The sequence below is a fragment of the Pistacia vera genome, unplaced genomic scaffold (assembly GCF_008641045.1).
Source record: "Pistacia vera cultivar Batoury unplaced genomic scaffold, PisVer_v2 Contig549, whole genome shotgun sequence".
NCBI lineage: Eukaryota > Viridiplantae > Streptophyta > Magnoliopsida > Sapindales > Anacardiaceae > Pistacia > Pistacia vera.
This window is the reverse complement of record NW_022196389.1, coordinates 93,696-111,986: the sequence shown is the minus strand read 5'-3', so window position 1 is coordinate 111,986 and position 18,291 is coordinate 93,696. Positions and strand designations below refer to the sequence as shown.

At 37.3% G+C, this 18,291-nt stretch overlaps 1 protein-coding gene and 1 pseudogene across 1 annotated transcript; both read right to left on the bottom strand.

The window, feature by feature from the left end:
- Positions 1-680: 680 nt before the first annotated feature.
- Positions 681-2,704, bottom strand: LOC116107842 (annotated as a pseudogene).
- Positions 2,705-3,924: 1,220 nt separating this feature from the next.
- On the bottom strand, positions 3,925-6,785 carry LOC116107841 (putative disease resistance protein RGA3). Its single transcript, XM_031394126.1, is given in 2 exon segments — positions 3,925-4,568; positions 4,571-6,785. Coding segments are annotated over 2 exon segments (2,859 nt in total).
- Positions 6,786-18,291: the final 11,506 nt, after the last annotated feature.

Here is an 18,291-nt window from a genome sequence, read left to right as displayed (position 1 = left end):
TTTACACCAGTAAACTGACTCCCCTAGTCCCCTGTCCTCTTTGGTGAAAGCTACAAGAGGCTTTTGGATCTCACAAGTACAACTTGTGTACAGCTTTAACTTGAGAATCAACTATAGAGCAATTGCAATAACTTTAAAAATGTAGATTGGTACAGCAAAAACTTGAAGAAATGTTACAGTACCATGTCAGCAGGAATTCAATCAAACTACATGAGACAGCCAACATAACGAGCTCGAGGATACTTTCTCTGTAATTGTGGCCATTGCACAAAGAACTGATCAGCTATGCGTAACTTGTAAAGAAGCAAGCCACTTAAAGAAAGTCTTTTTCCTATTGCTATACTCTCAAAATAGAAAACAGATGACCATCTATTTTCGACCTGCAGGCAAAGATGACAAAGTAAAATGAGGAACTCTTAAGACATCACTTCAGCCTTATCTGGCCAACAAAAAAGTAAAACTAAGGGTTCAGAAGTATCTTCTACACACCTAAAATAAAAATGCAATTATGCATAGAGGAATACAAGTCCCAGGTCAATTGCAAAGAACCTAGATAGAGAGGAATTTGATAATTAGTGATGATACGATTTAAGGAAATGCTTAGTAACATTGCAATAACTACAACAGAACACAAGAGGTAAAAGGTCAAAGCTAATACCCGTGTGGTCTGATTCTAATCATTAGCCACAGTGCATGAGCAATGGAAGTAAAGTGTCCAAACAGAGGTTATATATGATTGACCAACTTCCCTGCTCTGTAGATCTGCATGAATGTGCAGAGGATCCCTTGACTCCACTCTGAAGATAAACAAAAGTCAATTAAATGAAAAAGACTAAATTAGTAAATGTATGATTTGGAAGAAAAGACAGCAATACCATATCAGGTCGAATACATATGTACAACTTTTAAGTGAAATGAATGGCATTTATGTATCCATTTAACATCTCCAGATAATATATATATTGTAATGCATAAAAACAAAACCAAAAAAAAAAAAAAAAAAAAAAAAAAAAAAAAAAAAGAAAAGCAGTGTCTGATCAACTGATGACTGATATCAGTATTTTGCATATATATGTAAATAGAGAGCAACACAGAGAGAGAACTCTAAACCAACTCCTACAAACAGATGGTATACAATGTTTCAAGGAGTTCCATACAAAAGCTTTGAGTCGCTAACTTGGAACTTTTGTTTTCCTTCAGAAATCCCCTAAAACCAGTAAGCAAACTCACTTTGAATCAGTCCCCACAAATGCAATCTAAAAATTATGTTTGGACTACTCCCTAACCAATTTAGGAGTCCAGCATCATGCTAAATCATTTGTTTTCCTTAACTCCTGCCTTATTCAAGATTCAGTCCTTATAGATCTTGGCCAAAAGGTTGTGAGGTCTGCTGTTTTCAACACTGTGAGGCTCATAGAGTACATCACTCCTTTACCGACTACACTTAAATTTTTAAAACGCATTACTTCAGCTTGACTGATTCATGGATCAATAATTATTAAGTTAAAAAGTATTTACTTAACACCCAAAAAACTAATAGTAACTTAAAATATAACGAACAGACATTCTCAAAGCTCTAAATATCGAAAATTTGATATGGACAAAAAACAAACCAAATTTGCAATTATGGGAATAAAAAAGGCATAATTTAATAACAAAATCTACCTTATGAACCAAGGAATCCTCGAAAACGCGAGCGTTTTGAAGACTCATATTATCAGTGGCAGCAGCGATGTAAAAGCGTGGTGCAAACCTCTCCATTGGCAGTACCGTAAGAGATTCATCATCTCCGCCGTGTGTCCGCCTACACAAATTCAATTGATAAAAGAATCTGATGAATTATAATAATAAAAGAAGAACAATTTGATTGGATTTTTTAATTACATGAAATTGACTCACCTGAACCTAAAACAACGAGCGTAAAGATTTGGTGTGGCTAGGTGTTCCCGTCAAAGAAGACGAATTGTGAAAATTGTAACACTAATGGCAACGAATGGCGAATGCCATTATGGACCAGCAACAGTCGATCAGTTTCTCCATCGCCGGAATTTATAATTTACATGCGTGTTTACTCTGCAGAAATTGGCGCGAATTCAATTTCTCCGAGAAGGGAAAATTGGAGAAATAGGTACAGTATAAACAGTTTGATTAAAAAAGAAGAAATATGAGCAGTGACCGTGATGGAAGCTCTTCTTTTCTTTCTTTATGTTGATGCACCATTTTGGCACCAATTAAAACTACGTGTAAAATATTGTGTTGGCCCAAAATATATGCGAAAATTTTTTAAAAACAAAGGAAAGTAAATGTAATGAAAATAGAGTTTTAAAGTGGTTTAGATGCTAAGGAAGCAAATCCTATGTTCACTGATGTTTTTATTTATGATGATAGTCAGGTTGATTTAGACGACTGACTTTCCACTAATGATACAAGATATCGAAGACTGTCTTTTCTAAAGAGAGAGTTTTCTATCAAGAGTAAAAGGTGCGAATCCCTTTAATGAGAGAGGAGCTCCCATTTTATAGTGGGATGCCTTGAGGTAATCATCACTGAATCTGCAAGTTAGTGGGATGATCCGTGCAAATCCTTCGCTTAAAGCAATTCACGTGATCTGCTGTAGAGGTTGGACACGCGGGATCATCACAACTCCTTGCTGGCCTAACGTGCAACCATTACTCTGACGGAAGCAAGCTGTGGGTGCCACCATGATTACACGAAGCAACTGCATCAGAATGACAATAGACTCTTTTTGAAGTCTGATCTTGCGCACTTAATTGAGCGCCACGTCAGCCCTAAGTTCCCAGCATGACACTTTATATGTTCAAGTTGGTTTGCGAAGCCCATTTTGCAAAGCCCAAGCCATCAATGAATTTGATACTGCAAATAAGGCACGAAAGAATTACTATTTGCAGTCCTTTATACGCTCACTTCAACATGTTACAGCAGCATGATGTCAAATTTTATACAGTAATAGATTATGTGAACATGTTTATAAGGATTCAGGTTTTGTTTTAGAGAAAGAGTTTGTCAATGTAGTTGTTAAATCAAACCGGAGAAGAATAATGAAAATGAGAAGCTCTATCGGCTCTTTCTTTCCCATATCTATATTTTGATCAGTCTAGAACAGAAAGAACAGATGATAAGCCTAAAGCAGATGAACCAAGGTATGGAGCTAAACAACAGGCGTAGGCCAAACTAAAGCGTTAAGTCAAGCGATTGTCCCCGGCACCCATACTGGATATTCGGGTAAGGGAAAGTTTGATTGGTGGGAAAGGAAAGACAGATTCCCTTGGTGAAAAGAAAAAGCAACTTTTGGGTTAAGAAGGGAAAGAATTCCTACCGGAGGAAAAAGAAGACGAAATAACTAGGGTTAACAAAGAAAAAGGTGACGTTTCAGCTCTTCGTTCCGCTCTTGGGGCGGACCGGCAGGTGTATAAAAAGGGGAAGTTTCCGGGTAGGTTTCCCGATTAAGGTTTAGATTCAAACGATTGACATTCTATTCTTCAGGAAGGTTATACCAGGGAAGTGAAAGTTTTTACGAAAGGAGGCCTGACCTTGTACCCAACATCCTTTCAGATAAGTTCATTCAAATTCTCCAGAAAAAATTGAACAATAGCGTCGACCATTTTCAATTGCAAGTTGAAAATCCAATGCTCTGAGAGAGATTTCTGATTGGAAGTAGATAGAGGCAGCCTTAGTAAAACTCCCCGTTATTTACTTCCCTCAATCCCACCGTTTTTGCTTTTAGTCCCGTTCCTTTTTCAAAAGATCGTGTATATGGCTATTGTATTGGAATAATTTTTTTATGAGAAACTTCTAACAAATTCTCACAAATTCTCACTTGATAGCACACATGCATGGGTAATCAGAAATCTTCACAGCGTTGGTAGGAAAAAAGGAAGAGACAGTGTTCACCAACAGAAATCTTCATAGATCAATATGTAATGATTTCAGAGTACTGAGGCTAACTAGTTCTGTGGGAAACCCCTTAAATTTTCTGAACTTTATAATACGCATTTCATGAAGAGAGGTGAGGGTTTGCACAATCCCATGGGGAAGATAAATTGAATCATGAATACTATCAACATATAGGTGAGTAAGGCTTCTGAAATTTAAGATTGATCTTAGCAACTTCTCACTGCAATCATAAATCACTAAAGTTTTTGCCAAAGGAAGACATGGCAAGGTTAATTCAGGACATTGGCAAATTTGAAGCTTGGTAAGACATGGGAATGACTCCCTTCCATCCTGTCTTGACAACCTTTGTAGCCTCGGCAATTGATAAATATAGAGTTTCTCCAAAGAAGGGAATTTACTGATCATTTTATCACCTTGGAAACTTGTATCAATGTACTCCAGGTGAATCAACTCACCAATAGTAAGATGTCCAAGACAAGGCAGTTGCCATAAGGGAGGAAGTTGAAAACAGTTCTCACATTGGGAGAGTGTGATAGAAACAACATTACTGAGAATTTGATTGTTCATCCAAACTGGAAATTTGACACCTTTGTAACCTTCAATCATCAAACTTTCAATGTTTGGGTGAGGTTTGAGGGCTTCGAATATTTTTCAACATTTTCCTGGGATTCAAATTCACTATCAAGTCCCCAAGACAATTCCAAGTGGTGGAGATTCGATTTTCCAACCAAATTGGCTTCTCTGGCTTCCATTAGATTGTGCACTCTATCAAGATGTGTTATACGTAATTCTCCTCCGAGATTTAAACCTTTCAATTCAGCCAAGTGACAACCTTTAGTTGTACCAACGATGAAGAGAGTTAAAGTCTTTAAGCAAGTGATCTGTCCAATTTCTGATGGCATTTGAGATAAATTGAAACATTCATTAAGATAAAGATGGCGAAGATTTTTCAAGCATCTCATGCGCTTAGGTAGCTTCTGAAGCGAATAACAATTTTTCAGATTCAAAGTTTGCAAATTATGTAAGCTACAAAGTGATTCAGGAAGCAGTTTGATATATGAGTCAGAAAGGTCCAAATACCTTAGATGCTTTAAACGGCTAATTGAACATGGCAACTCACTCATCAAGGTTACGTGGAACGCTCTTAAAGAAGTTAATCTAGAAATTCCACAAGAAAAGCTTAAGGTATTCCTCCCCAATGGGCTTCTTGAAGTTAGGATTAATGTCCTAAAGGTTTTAACTTGATACAAAGCTCTTGAACTAGTACAGTATGATTGCCACAAATCAGAATCCATTCTGACATGAACATTGCTTTTTGAAATATTAATTGAACTTTCAGCCTCTAGAATAATGCATTCATCCTTTGTAATAGATTGTGCAAGATCATGAACAAGGTCATGCATTTTGAATTTTACATTGTTGCCAAACTCATCCTTTTTGACTTCTTGAAAAAAAGATCGCCAATATAATTCATTGCATATCTCGTTTCCATTATCTTCTTGTTCAACATTTCCAGTTGTCTGAATAAATCCATTAGCAATCCAAAGATGAATCAGCTTTTCTTTCTCAATGTTAAAATCTTTAGGAAATACAGCACAGAAGGCAAAACATGGTTTCAGTTTTGATGACAAATGAGAGTAACTCAATCTTAGGGCTGGTAAGATGGAATTTTCATTGTGTGGCAAATTCCAAAGATCACTTTCCTTAACAGAAAGCCACTCGTTTTCCTTGCTTTTATAACGCATCAGACATCCTAGAGACTTCACAGCTAGAGGCACACCCCTACACTTCTTCACTATCTCTTTCCCTATTGCAACAAGGTTTGGACGTTCTTCTTTCTCTTGTCCAAATGCCTGTTCTTTAAACAACAACCAGCATTCATTTCCAGTTAATCCTGACAAATGATGCATGGGAAGCGTTCCCATAGAGGATGCAACCTTTCTACTTCGAGTAGTAACAATAATTGAAGCACCTTTCGATCCACATGCCAACACACACTTTAATCTATCCCACTTCTCTTGATCTTCACTCCATACATCATCTAACACAAGCAAATACCTTTTCCTGTTCAATATATCTTGAAGGCGTCTCTGCAAAGGGTCTAAGTCTAGATCTTCACAAGCAGTTCCAGTTGCAGATCCAATTATAGCTTTTATGATCTTTTTCACACTGAAATCCTCTGAAATGCAAACCCAAATTCTTAGCTCAAAATGCATGCTCACTCTCTCATCATTGTAGACCACCTGAGCAAGCGTTGTCTTCCCAAGGCCCCCAATACCAACAATAGGGTAGACGGAAATGTCATCACAACAAGCTACGTGATTCACCAAATTTTCAACATTTATTTCTTTATCTTCATCTCTACCATATACGTGAGATTGAGTAATGATGGAGCTAGCTTGGCGTTCTTCTCCGACTTCAGCTTCCCTCTGTAAAACTACCTCATTCAAATGAAACTTTGTCCTCTCCTCTGCAATTTCGTCTAACCTCTCTCTAATCTCTCTCATCCTAATGCCAATCTTGCGACAAAATAAAGTATTATCTGGACGAAGTTTATTTAAGAAAAAAGTGTTTACCTTGTTGATAAACCTTGAATTTTGGTCTTCAGACTCTAATTGAGAGACTTCTGCTGCACAATCATCCAAGATGTCATCTACCTTATAAGTTGCTTCTTTTAACTTCTGCAGCCAATTCTGAAGCGCCTTGTTTTTCACTTGCTTCTCCTCAGCATCTTCCAGCACAGCTTGAATAGTTGAGAGCAAGCTGGAAAGTTTTTTCATATCTTTGTCAACACCCCACAACAACCCAACCTCCTTTCGGATGAGTGAGTTCAAATTCTCCAGCAAAACTTGAATAAAAGCGTCAGCCATTTGCAAGTGCAAGTTTGAAAATCCAATGCTCTGAGAGAGATTTGTTATGGGAAGGAGAGAAGAGGTGGCCTGAGTAAATGGAATTAGAAGACTTGCACGTGGCTTGAAAGTCAATATTGTAAGAAAGTATAAAGAACTGACTCGAAAATTTGAGTCATCTCCTGGGCCAGTTAAGAAAAGTAAAGATTACCAACCAACCTAAGAAGGGCAAAGTATTTGTTTACTTTTAGCTGCTTCCTCTGCATCTTCAAGCACAACCTGAATAGTGAGAAAATTTAGCGGCCATCCCAAGTTTCCATTTAACAAAATGGTCTGAAAAAAATGTTTTTTTTTTTTTTTTTTTTTTTTTTTTTTTTTTTTGTGGCATAGTTAAGATTTATTAAACACGTAAAATGGGTTAAAATGAAAAGATTAAAACATATATTGGACAAATCATAAATAATGAAAGTTTTCAAAATTTAAAATTTTAAAACGAGCCCCACCTATTCACCTCGCTTAATCGAAAGTCATTAGGGCAAAAAGCGATTTCTTGAACCTAATGGAGACTATGCGATTTTCGATCGAACTTGCAAATTTCCACACCATATTCAATCCTAAAATCAATTTCTTGAACCCTAAACGAAATACGGCCGCGATTTCCGGCGATACAGTTGCGATTTTTGATCGATTTCTTGAACCCTAAATGAAATCTGTGCGATTTCTGGCGATACAGTCCACATTTCCGATCGAAATTGCAAATTTTGACACCATTCAATCCTAAACCATGGATGACATTCACAATGAGGAGGAAAACCCAACGCCACTTCGAATCTTAGAGTCTGGTGGCGCAAGCAGTTCAATGGCTGCTCCGGTGGATCATCTGATTAGTGAAGGTGGTCCACAGGCAGAGGAGACGACGGCGGCACAACAACAGAGAGAAGAATCACAAAACGGTTTTGAAGAGGAGGAGGCAGGCGAGAATTCAGGCGAGGAGGAGGAGTCTGACGAGAATTCAGGCCAGGAGACCGCCGAGGATTCAGGTGATGAGGAGGAGGCCGGTGAGAATGCAGGCGACGAGGAGGCCGACGAAGAAAGGGTACGTATTTGTTTTACGAGTATTGCTCTGTACTGTCGCTTAAGCGATCATTTGTATCGCTTAAGCGATTAATCTCTTTTACTCATGGTCGCTTAAGCGATTCATTCAGTTTACTCTTGGTCGCTTAAGTAATTTCAGATCACTTAAAAGATCTTGTCCGAGGCAGAATCATCTGCCTAGATCTAAGATTGCTTAAGCAATCTTTTGTATCGCTTAAGCGATTCTTTCACTTTACTCTTGGTTGCTTAAACGATTTCAGATCGCTTAAGAGATCTTGTACAAGACAGAATCAAGATCTCTTAAGCGATCTAAGCGATCTTTTGTATCGCTTAAGCGATTCTTTCAGTTTACTCTTGGTCGCTTAAGCGATTTCAGATTGCTTAAGAGATCTTGTACGAGGCAAAATCAAGATCTCTTAAGCGATCCGAAATCGCTTAAGCGACCACAGAGGTAATTTTTTGTTGCTGATATTTTATTTATTAGTTGTTTTGGTTTATTTTTGTTGCTGACATTTTGTTTATATCGCTTATGCAGATTGTGCGGACCGTAAACTTTAGAGACTATGGGTTGGAGCTTTTAAGCGATGATGTACCGTACTTCCCTATAAGGGTGACGGTTAGGTCGAGTTGGGACGTTTTTGATAGAATAAAGGAGATTATAGGTGGAATGAGGAATGGTCAAAAACGATTCTCAAAGACTTGTTTCAGTCAGTTTTTAAGAATCGGAGCAAATTGGAAAAAGGCGTTCTGGGGACAGGGAGTGCATTATATGTTGTTGCACTCAGTAAAATGCAAAAAAAATAAAGAAATGTGGTTCGTGGTGGACGGAAAGCCACTATGTTTTGGGATGATGGAATATGCCCTGGTGACAGGCTTAGGATGTGGGAAATTGCCAGATGAGGAAGAGGCAGATGCAATAAGGAAGAGTACGGCAGCCACAAGGTTTACTGACAAGGTTTTGTAAGGGGCAGCATCTATTACAGGACACGTTTTAGAGTAGAGGCTAGGAACAGTTTGGTTTAATGATTGAGAGAAGTTAAAAGTGTGCTTGATATTGTTCTTACATTCGATCCTATTGGCTGGTGACTTAACAAAAGCTATTGAGATGGATTGGTTGTTGTTTGCAAGTGACTTGAACTTCTTTAATTCTTATCCGTGGGGACGGGTATCATTTGAGTGAACCATCCGCTCCCTTCAAGCAAAAGACATGGCATTAAAGCAGTCTCAATGGGTCGGGAAGGAAAAACTAAGCACGTATAATTTTTTTGGCTTCCCATGGGCAATGCAGGTAAATATTAATAGTTTTTGTTATATTTTTTGTAATATATGTGTTTGAATTATGATATGGACTGTTTTTTTACAATGTAGGCCTGGATGTATGAGGTCATCCCTGTCTTCACTAAGAGAGAAGGGGGGGGGGGGGGGGAACAACAGTTTGGATGTGCAACAGCAATTTCCTAGGATGTTGCGGTGACATGTCGAGAGGTGTAACCATTGGGATTATGACCAAATAGATATTGAGATTGAAACGGTTGGGTTAAGATTAAAGGATTAAACTTTTGAATATGTAGTTGCTTTAAAATGTTGCTTCAATCTGATTGATTTGTTTCTTATTGTAGGGAGTCATCTTTCCCTTTCTCATCGCTATTGGGGATGAAGCGGAAATGGACTATGTCACATCTTTTGAAGCATTGGAAGATGAAAGTGATGAACGGATAGACCGCCTGATACGGGACCTAGAAGGGGTCAAGCATGTGACGGCAGTTGCAGGGCCACTGCTTGACAATATGGTTGATGCCAAGGATGATGAAGCTCCAATCGGCGGGAGGGAGGGGGAGGAGGAGGAGGAGGAGAAGAGAGAGGAAGAGGTTCGTATGCCTCAGCAAACCAGTACAACAAGTACCGCTTTGCCGAGACATCGGCATTGGGAGAATGAGGTGGTTGACCTCATAAACGGCCTGTTTGAGAGTTTTACAACAGCCGTTTATGACAGGTTTCACAAGATGGAAGAGTGGATGAAAATGGTGGAGGAGAAGGTGATAAGGTGGCAGAGAAAGTTGGTACAGTAGAGGAGGAAGTTGGTGGGGTATTAAAGGCAGTTGAAGTGCAACCTGGGCTGAAAAGAGAGAGCTGAAAGAGCAAGTTTGTCAAATCGCCTTACATGGTAGTGACAAAGGTAAAGAAGAGGAAAATTAAGAAACAAATGGAGGAAGAAGCAAAAATGGACGAGGTTAAGGAGGTTGGTGGAGGAAGTGGGGTAGTGATAATGGAGGAGGGTGGGGTGGGAGGCGAAGGAAGCGGGGATGTACAAATGGAGGAAGGGGGAGGAAGTGGGCAAGCGAAAATAGACTCAAAGGTTGATTTGTATAGGCCAATAGAGGAGGAAAAGAAAAAACTCTTCTATGCCTATTACAATGAATCAAGAAGTGATGCCCATATAAAGTGTAAGACAGAGGATTATGATCGGGAATGGTTTGAAAAGTTATTGACGATGGGCAGGTGGCTTGAGGACTCGGTGAGTTATTTTCGCTTAATTTTCCTTATTTTTGCTTATGTTTTCCATACTTATCTTGTTGTTTTTATTTGATGCAGCACATCGATGAGATATTGGTATTAATGAGGCTACGACAGACCAGTAATGGTGATCTATTGTATCCCAACTGTGCCATCACCGATGTCGCATTTGGCCAAACGCTTATTTTGACATATTGCACTTTAATTAAAAATGTCGTTGGTAGAGTTGCAGCAAAAGGAGCGAAGCGAAAAAGATCAACCCCAGAACAATTGGATTGCATCCCTAATGATTTTAAGTTTGATGACAGGATTATGCAGTATGTATGGTGGGAAAGGCCCAAATATGGCCACGATTGGGCAATGGTTAAAAGAGTCTACTGCATCATCCTCGTCAGAGAGATGCACTGGATAGCAGTCGTCGTGCATCTAGAGGATGGGTTGCTGAAGATCCTTGACTGCAACCCAACTATTTATCGAGACAAGCAGTTAGAGATCGAGTTGGAGCCATTGTCCAGGTTGTTCCTGCGGCTGTTGCGTGATAGCGGGATGTTTGGGCACTTTGGTGATCAAGTACTAACTAGAAAGTGGCCACTTAAGCGCTCTACCATCCCAATAAATGAGTCAAGGTAAATTTTGTATAAAACTAACTTACATAATACAATTGTTCTATAAGTTTATTCTAATGCTAATGTCTTCTTCCTATGGTAATGCTGAATGTGGTTCATATGCCCTGAAATTTATTCAGTTCGACATGACCAACACCCTGATGGATGGCTTGAATGACAAAACAATGAGTAACTGTTAAGAGCGCTGGGCTGTTGAGTGTTTCCAGGGGCATATGGATCAATTTTGAGTGACCATAACTGTAATACCCAAGATGTCAAAGGTATGTTCCTAACTCAAAATAGTCCTTTAAATGTTTATTTTATGTTAAAAAGCATAAAATCTAACCAAGGGCAAAATAGTCAATTCATTTGGAACGGTATGATCAATTATCCATAAAGAGGCTTAGGGGAAAAATGGTTATTTTGCCTATGGATAAGCATTGAAAAAGTCAAGGATGAGTAAGCTTCATTGCATTTAATGACATTAATTAAGTAATAATTATGTCTAGTGTGAAATGACCAAAATGCCCTTATATGAAGAATTAAGGACTTATGAGTTATACAATTAAAATAAGTGGGCCAATTACATAATTTTGGAAAATAAATGAAATATTTTCCTATAAATGAGATGAAATTCGTTCAAGCCAAAGGAGAGAGCCTTTCTTCAACATTTCTTCCATTTTCTCTCAAATCTTCCATGAAACAAGCTTTCTTTCTCTAGGTTTTCAAGGAGTTTTGCATAATTTTTCAAGGAGAACAAGATAGGAGCCTTGGATCTTCAATTTGAAGGGTTTAAGGTAAGGATTAAAAACTTTAGTTTTGATGTGATTTGAAGATTTGAGGTAGATGTTGAGGTATAATGTTATATATGTAGGATTAAGGTGTAAAAGAAGTCAAAGGCAAAGGATTTGTTGGAGGAAGTCTTTAAAAAGGTAAGGAAGAACCTCCCATGACTTTAGGGTTTATGCTAGGGTTTGTAGATTTTTATGAAACCTTAAATTAAGGCTTTAAGGCATAGAATTAGTTGATGGCAAGTGTAGTTGAACTCATTTATTCTACTTATTGCCTTGAATTCATTATACATGAAGTTATTGCTATTTATGTTTTATGAGTTGTTATGTTTGATTGAAGAAAATGAAGTGTGGATACTGATTGTGGCAAAAATTGTAGTATTGGAGGCCACATGGTGTTGAATGGTTGCTATTAGAAGTGTTGATGTGTTGTTTGCATTAGCTTACAATGTTATAGGTTAATAATGGGAGATTATGGAAATGAGATTTTACACTTCCTTTAAGATGTTAAGACTATTAAGGGGAGGTTTATTGATCCATAAGTTAACCTATTGGTTAATGTTAATAGGAATTGATGTGGCATAGTTAATATGAAAATTGATTAGTGAGTTTAGAGGTTTTGTTAACCCTGCTTCTGTATTTCGACCATAACTTGAGTTATAAAATTGAAATAGTATGTCTTGAAGCATTAGAAAGCTAAGACACATACCTATAACTTTTATGTTTATGCCAAGAGCCAATTCGTTTGAGAAAATGATGGAAGGCCTGAAGTATAAACTGGTTATTAAAGTTTAAGATTTAACAGATCAATTCTTATGATTATGAATTGATTATTCATGTATTATTGTAAGTATGCCATGTACTAATGTTTACCCATTAGTTGGATGATCTTTGAAAGATATACATGGTCATGATGTCAATACATGATTAATGTTATGAAATGGCATGAAGATGCAATATAATACATGTTTTAAGATGATGTATGTGAGCAAGAGGTAATGTAAATGGATTGATAATCATAGATGAATTAAAAGTATTAAGCTCACCAAATATGTATTTACATGCCATAAGATGTAGAGATGCAAATAGACATGATGATTAGCATATAGACATGATGGAAAACGCGTAAGCATATCCTCGTATACCGGTTGAGGAAAGATGAATTGCTTAGTACTAAATAACGCGTAAGCATGCCTCCCGATGATATGAGCTCTAGTGATATGAAGTGCTTAAGATGCTAAGAAAAGTCCGATCGGCTAGAGTTAAATGTTTCATATGCATTTAGTTGCATTACATGAGTTATGATGTTTTTACACATAAGATGATTTATACTCATGTTAGATGATTTTAGATGTTATGTCATGATATGTAATGTGGTGTGTACACATTGATGTTTATATAGCCATGGGATAAAATGATGAAAAGCATATGAATTAGTAAAAAAGGGAAGTATCCCTAGATGTAAAAGATAAGTGATGTGTTAACAGATAGTTCAAATAAAGATCAAATAGTACATTTAGAATGAAACGGATCATTCCTTACTGAGCGATTAGCGCTCACCCTTTCATTGTTGATTGCTTTGCAGGTAGACTAGAAGCGAGGGATGCTAGAGACAGCGGGACTACACGTGAGGGGAGATGATTTATTATCATCTCGATGTTTTTATCTTGATGTAAATATGTAAATGATAAATATTTGTGAAATACATTTGGAAGCTTCCACCCTATAAATATGTTTTGATTGTGTAATTTCTTAAAGTTTGTAAATTATAAGTTTAGATCCTGCGTGATATTTTATATGCATGTTTTGGATATTATTATTATTATCCTTATACAGATTTTTTCTAAATACAACTCGTTCTCCAGACATGTATTCTCGGGATTCTCATTGAGGGATATTCAGAGGATACCTGACTGGAGGGGGGTTTTACAATAACCCAATCAAAAGGTATGAAAGTTGGGCTTTGAATTTTGTAGTTTATGTGATGTTGATGTTGATATTTGGGTTGTAGTGCTAATGCTGCAGGTGTCATGCTTATATGGAGTTTTACCGAAAGAGACGAACTGAGTGACCTTCTGAATCTCGCACTTTGTAACTTTTTTACGTGTTTTTTTAATTTACAAAAGCTGACGTGTCTGCAGGTGTGTGCCGGATAATTTTGCAGGTTTCTGGCAAACAATGAGAGGAAACTTCTCAAAGGCTGGTTGGCAAGAGGAGGCATCTGCAATAAAAGCTGCTGGGAAGGCATGGTACCAAACAATGATCTCAGACAGGTTCCTGGCAAATAGAATTCAAAAACTTCTCAAAGGCTGGTTGGCAGGAGGAGGCATTTGTAATAAAGGCTGCTGGGAAGGCATGGTACCAAACAATGATCTCAGACAGATTCCTGGCAAACAGAATTTGAAAACTTCTCAAAGGCTGGTTGGCAGGAGGAGGCATCTGCAATAAAGGCTACTGGGAAGGCATGGTACGAAACAATGATCTCAGACAGGTTCCTGGCAAATAGAATTTGAAAACTTCTCAAAAGCTGGTTGGCAGGTCACAGGAGGGAAATAAGAATGTATGGAAGGGAAATGAGACAAAAAATGATACTTGGAATTGGGTTCTTCTTTGCAATTGTTTGGGTGGAGGACATTTTATTGCAATCACAACTAGAGTTAAATGTCTTAGGAATTACTGTGTTTCAGCACTATTATGGATGATTTTGAGTTTAAACTTTCAATTACATTGATATAAATTACTTAATTTTGCGATACACATTCTTTTCGGATTTGGGAGGGAAATGAGTGATGTACAAATGTTTCCCAATCACAGTCATTTCGAAATTAATTAACTTAAAGACAAGCATGGCACCAAACAATTAGTATATGACTGACCACATATATGTCTTAAACGACCAAGACTTTTCCAGAAATGATCTCTTAAGCGATCTCAAATCGCTTAAGTGACCAAGAGTCTATTAAGAAAAATCACTTAAGCGATACAAAAGATCGCTTAAGCGATTACCGATCTGGGCAGATGATTCTGCCGCGGACTAGATCGCTTAAGCAATTACCGATCGCTTAAGCTACTAGGAGTAAAAGCAAAGAATCGCTTAAGCGATACAAACTGATCACTTAAGCGATTATAGATCTGGGCAGATATTCTGCCTCAATAATGATCGCTTAAGCGATCATTTCCGCGGACATCGCTTAAGCGATTGTCCGTGTGGGCACTTATTCTTTGCTCATGATCGCTTAAGCAATCTTAAATCGCTTAAGCGACCAAGTGTAAAAGGTTAGGATCGGTTACCGATATCATAAATCTCTTAAGCGACCAAGTGTAAATACAAAGGATCGCTTAAGCGATATAGTAAATCGTTTAAGCGATCTTATGTATTCGGATATTATTTATTGTATTTCAAAACATCGGTTAAGCGATTAACGCTATCTTAAACATATAGGGTTTACGATTCATTCAGTAGACCATGCCCGTTATTATATTTATATTAAACATATAGTTCTTTTACGTCAATATGAAACATATAAGTTGTAGAATGTTTACGTCTATGCTAAACATATAGGGTTTACGATTCGTTTAGTGGACTATGACCGTTATTATATTTATATTAAACATATAGTTCTTTTACGTCAGTATGAAACATATAAGGTGTGGAATGTTTACGTCTATACTAAACATATAGGGTTTACGATTCGTTCAGTGGACCATGACCGTTATTATATTTATATTAAACATATAGTTCTTTTACGTCAGTATGAAACATATAAGGTGTAGAATGTTTACGTTTATGCTAAACATATAGGGTTTATGATTCGTTTAGTGGACCATGACTGTTATTATATTTATATTAAACATTTTGTTATTTTACGTTAGTGTGAAACATATAGGTGACCATGGAAGCTTAGTGAACATATCTTCTTCTTCTTTGTTCAAAACATAAAGGGTGCGTTTGGTTGAATATTCCTATACATATTACAAATCTTATTCCCAAAATATTTCTTTGTTTAATTATTTAGGAAATATTAGTATTTTTTTAACTAATTTTAGACCCCTTAAGTGAATTAATTTCATTAATACCGCCTGAAAAAAGTTTTAAAATTAACAAAAACACCCCTATCCACCCAACTTCCCAGATTTCAGCTACCACCGATGGCTACAAATGACCTAAAATGGCCGGTAATTCACCGATGTGGCCTTTTTCAACTAGATCCACTGTAGATCTGGCCGAAAAAGGCCACATCTGGCCGTCATCGATTGTCAAAGAAATGGCCATCGTTGATGGTCAACGACGGCCAAATCTTGGGCATCGTTTACCTACAACGACGGCCATATATTTGGCCATTGCTGATGGCCAGATCTGGACTTTTTTGGCCATCAACAGCCAGATCTGGCCATCATCTGGCCTTTTTCGGCCAGATCCATGGTCGATCTGGCCGGAAAAGGCCATATCGACGCCCTACCAGCTAGTCCAACCGCTCTACATCGTAACGCCCTTTCCCGGCCAGATTTTGATGGTAGTGACTGGAATCTTGCACCGTGGGTAGGTGGGGGTGCATTTGTTAAATTTTAAAATTTTTCCTATCGGTATTTGATATTAATAAACTTAAGGGGTCTAAAAGTAATTAAAAATATAAACTAATATTTGCTAAATAATTAAACAAACAAATATTTTGGGAATATGGATAGGTTAGGATATTGAAATGAAAAAAATAATTAATAATCCTAAGTATTAAATAAATGGATCATGGAAAAATGAAAGGAACTAACAAAAATACTAGATTAATTGAATAACCGTACCCTACTTAGTTTTATGTATGGTCACTAACTGACAAAGACCAAGTGTTATTTTCACATTCTATTGGACCTATCGAAATTTTAACACCAAAAGAAAACTGTAATTAAATCACTTTTTCACTGTACCAAATAGGAAAATAAAAAATATGCAAAACCATTTGCACAAGCAATCATTCAAATTTTAAACTTAGTTTACTCCTTTCTTTTACAATCAGACCGAGAAGAATTTCAAAAGAGTATAATATTTATTTTTTTCTTGTTGTCAATTTTCTCAACGATCATGTGTATTTAGACTTAGTCGCTTAAGAGATCCGGTGGTATTTATGATATCACTTAATCGATTCTAACTTTTTACGCTTGGTCGCTTAACAGATTTACGATCGCTTAAGCGATTCTACCTTGGACATGATTGCTTATGCGATCTGAAATCGCCTAATGTTCCACTAAACGAATTGTAAACCCTATATGTTTCGCATAGACGTAAATATTCTATACCTTATATGTTTCATACTGACGTAAAAGAACTATATGTTTAATATAAATATAATAACGGTCATGGTCCACTGAATGAATCGTAAACCCTATATATTAGGAGTTTGAGCAATAAAATGGCTTCACAGTTGAGATATGTACGGAGTTGTAACTGTGCAAAACCATTTGCATAAAAAATCTGTTTAATAGTCAAAGGAACTTCGTTTACGATCGCTTAAGCGACCATGTGATAGGTAGAATCAATATCTACCTAGGTGCATGATCGCTTAAGCGATCAGTGATGTCGCTTAAGTGATTCTTTTCTTTTTCACTTGGTTGATTAAGCGATCATAGATCGTTTAAGCGATCATGTGATGGGTAGAATCAATATCTGCCCAGCTGCATGATCGCTTAAGAGAACCGTGATATCGTTTAAGCAATTCTTTTCTTTTTCACTTGGTCGATTAAGCGATCTTAGATCGCTTAAGCAATCATGTGATTGGCAGAATCAAATCTGCCCAAGTGCATGATCGCTTAAGCGATCCGTGATATCGCTTAAACGATTCTTGTCTTTTTCACTTGGTCGATTAAGCGATCATCTAATGGGCAGAATCAATCTGCCCAGGTGCACGATCGCTTAAACGATCCGTGATATCGCTTAAGCGATCATGTTTGAAAAACCCTTTGTCGCTTAAGTGATATACTTAGTCGCTTAAGCGCTCATGGACAATATATAGTTTTCCAGCTTTTCTCCTGAATTTTGACAAACTAAAATTACCAACACGTATTGATTCCATACTTTCTCCTCAATTTGACAACCTAATTCCAAACTAAAATTACCAACAAATATTTAGGCCATGTAACAAGAATACTAAATATAAAGAATGATTTATTCAAGGTAATAATAAAATTTAAAACATCAATAATTGAAAACAATAACTTATCAACGGTTGGCCTTGGCAACTCCCTGAATTTGATCTTTCTTCAAACCTAATTTTCTGGATCTGCATGTGATTACTTCTGGCAACTGCTTCTCTTGTGGCCAGGTGTCTTGCAAAATGAGCACTTATTCATCTTCCGGGGAACCTCAGAGGCTGATGGAATACGCTTAACTCTTTTTCTCTCCTTTGCTGTCTTTTTCAATGGTGGATGGATGATAATGTCAGCCAACTCTGGCGGCACTACCCACTGCTCTTCTGGAGGCACTGGATATATTGTTTTTGAATAAGCTAGCATGTAGTGATTTGCCATATAGAG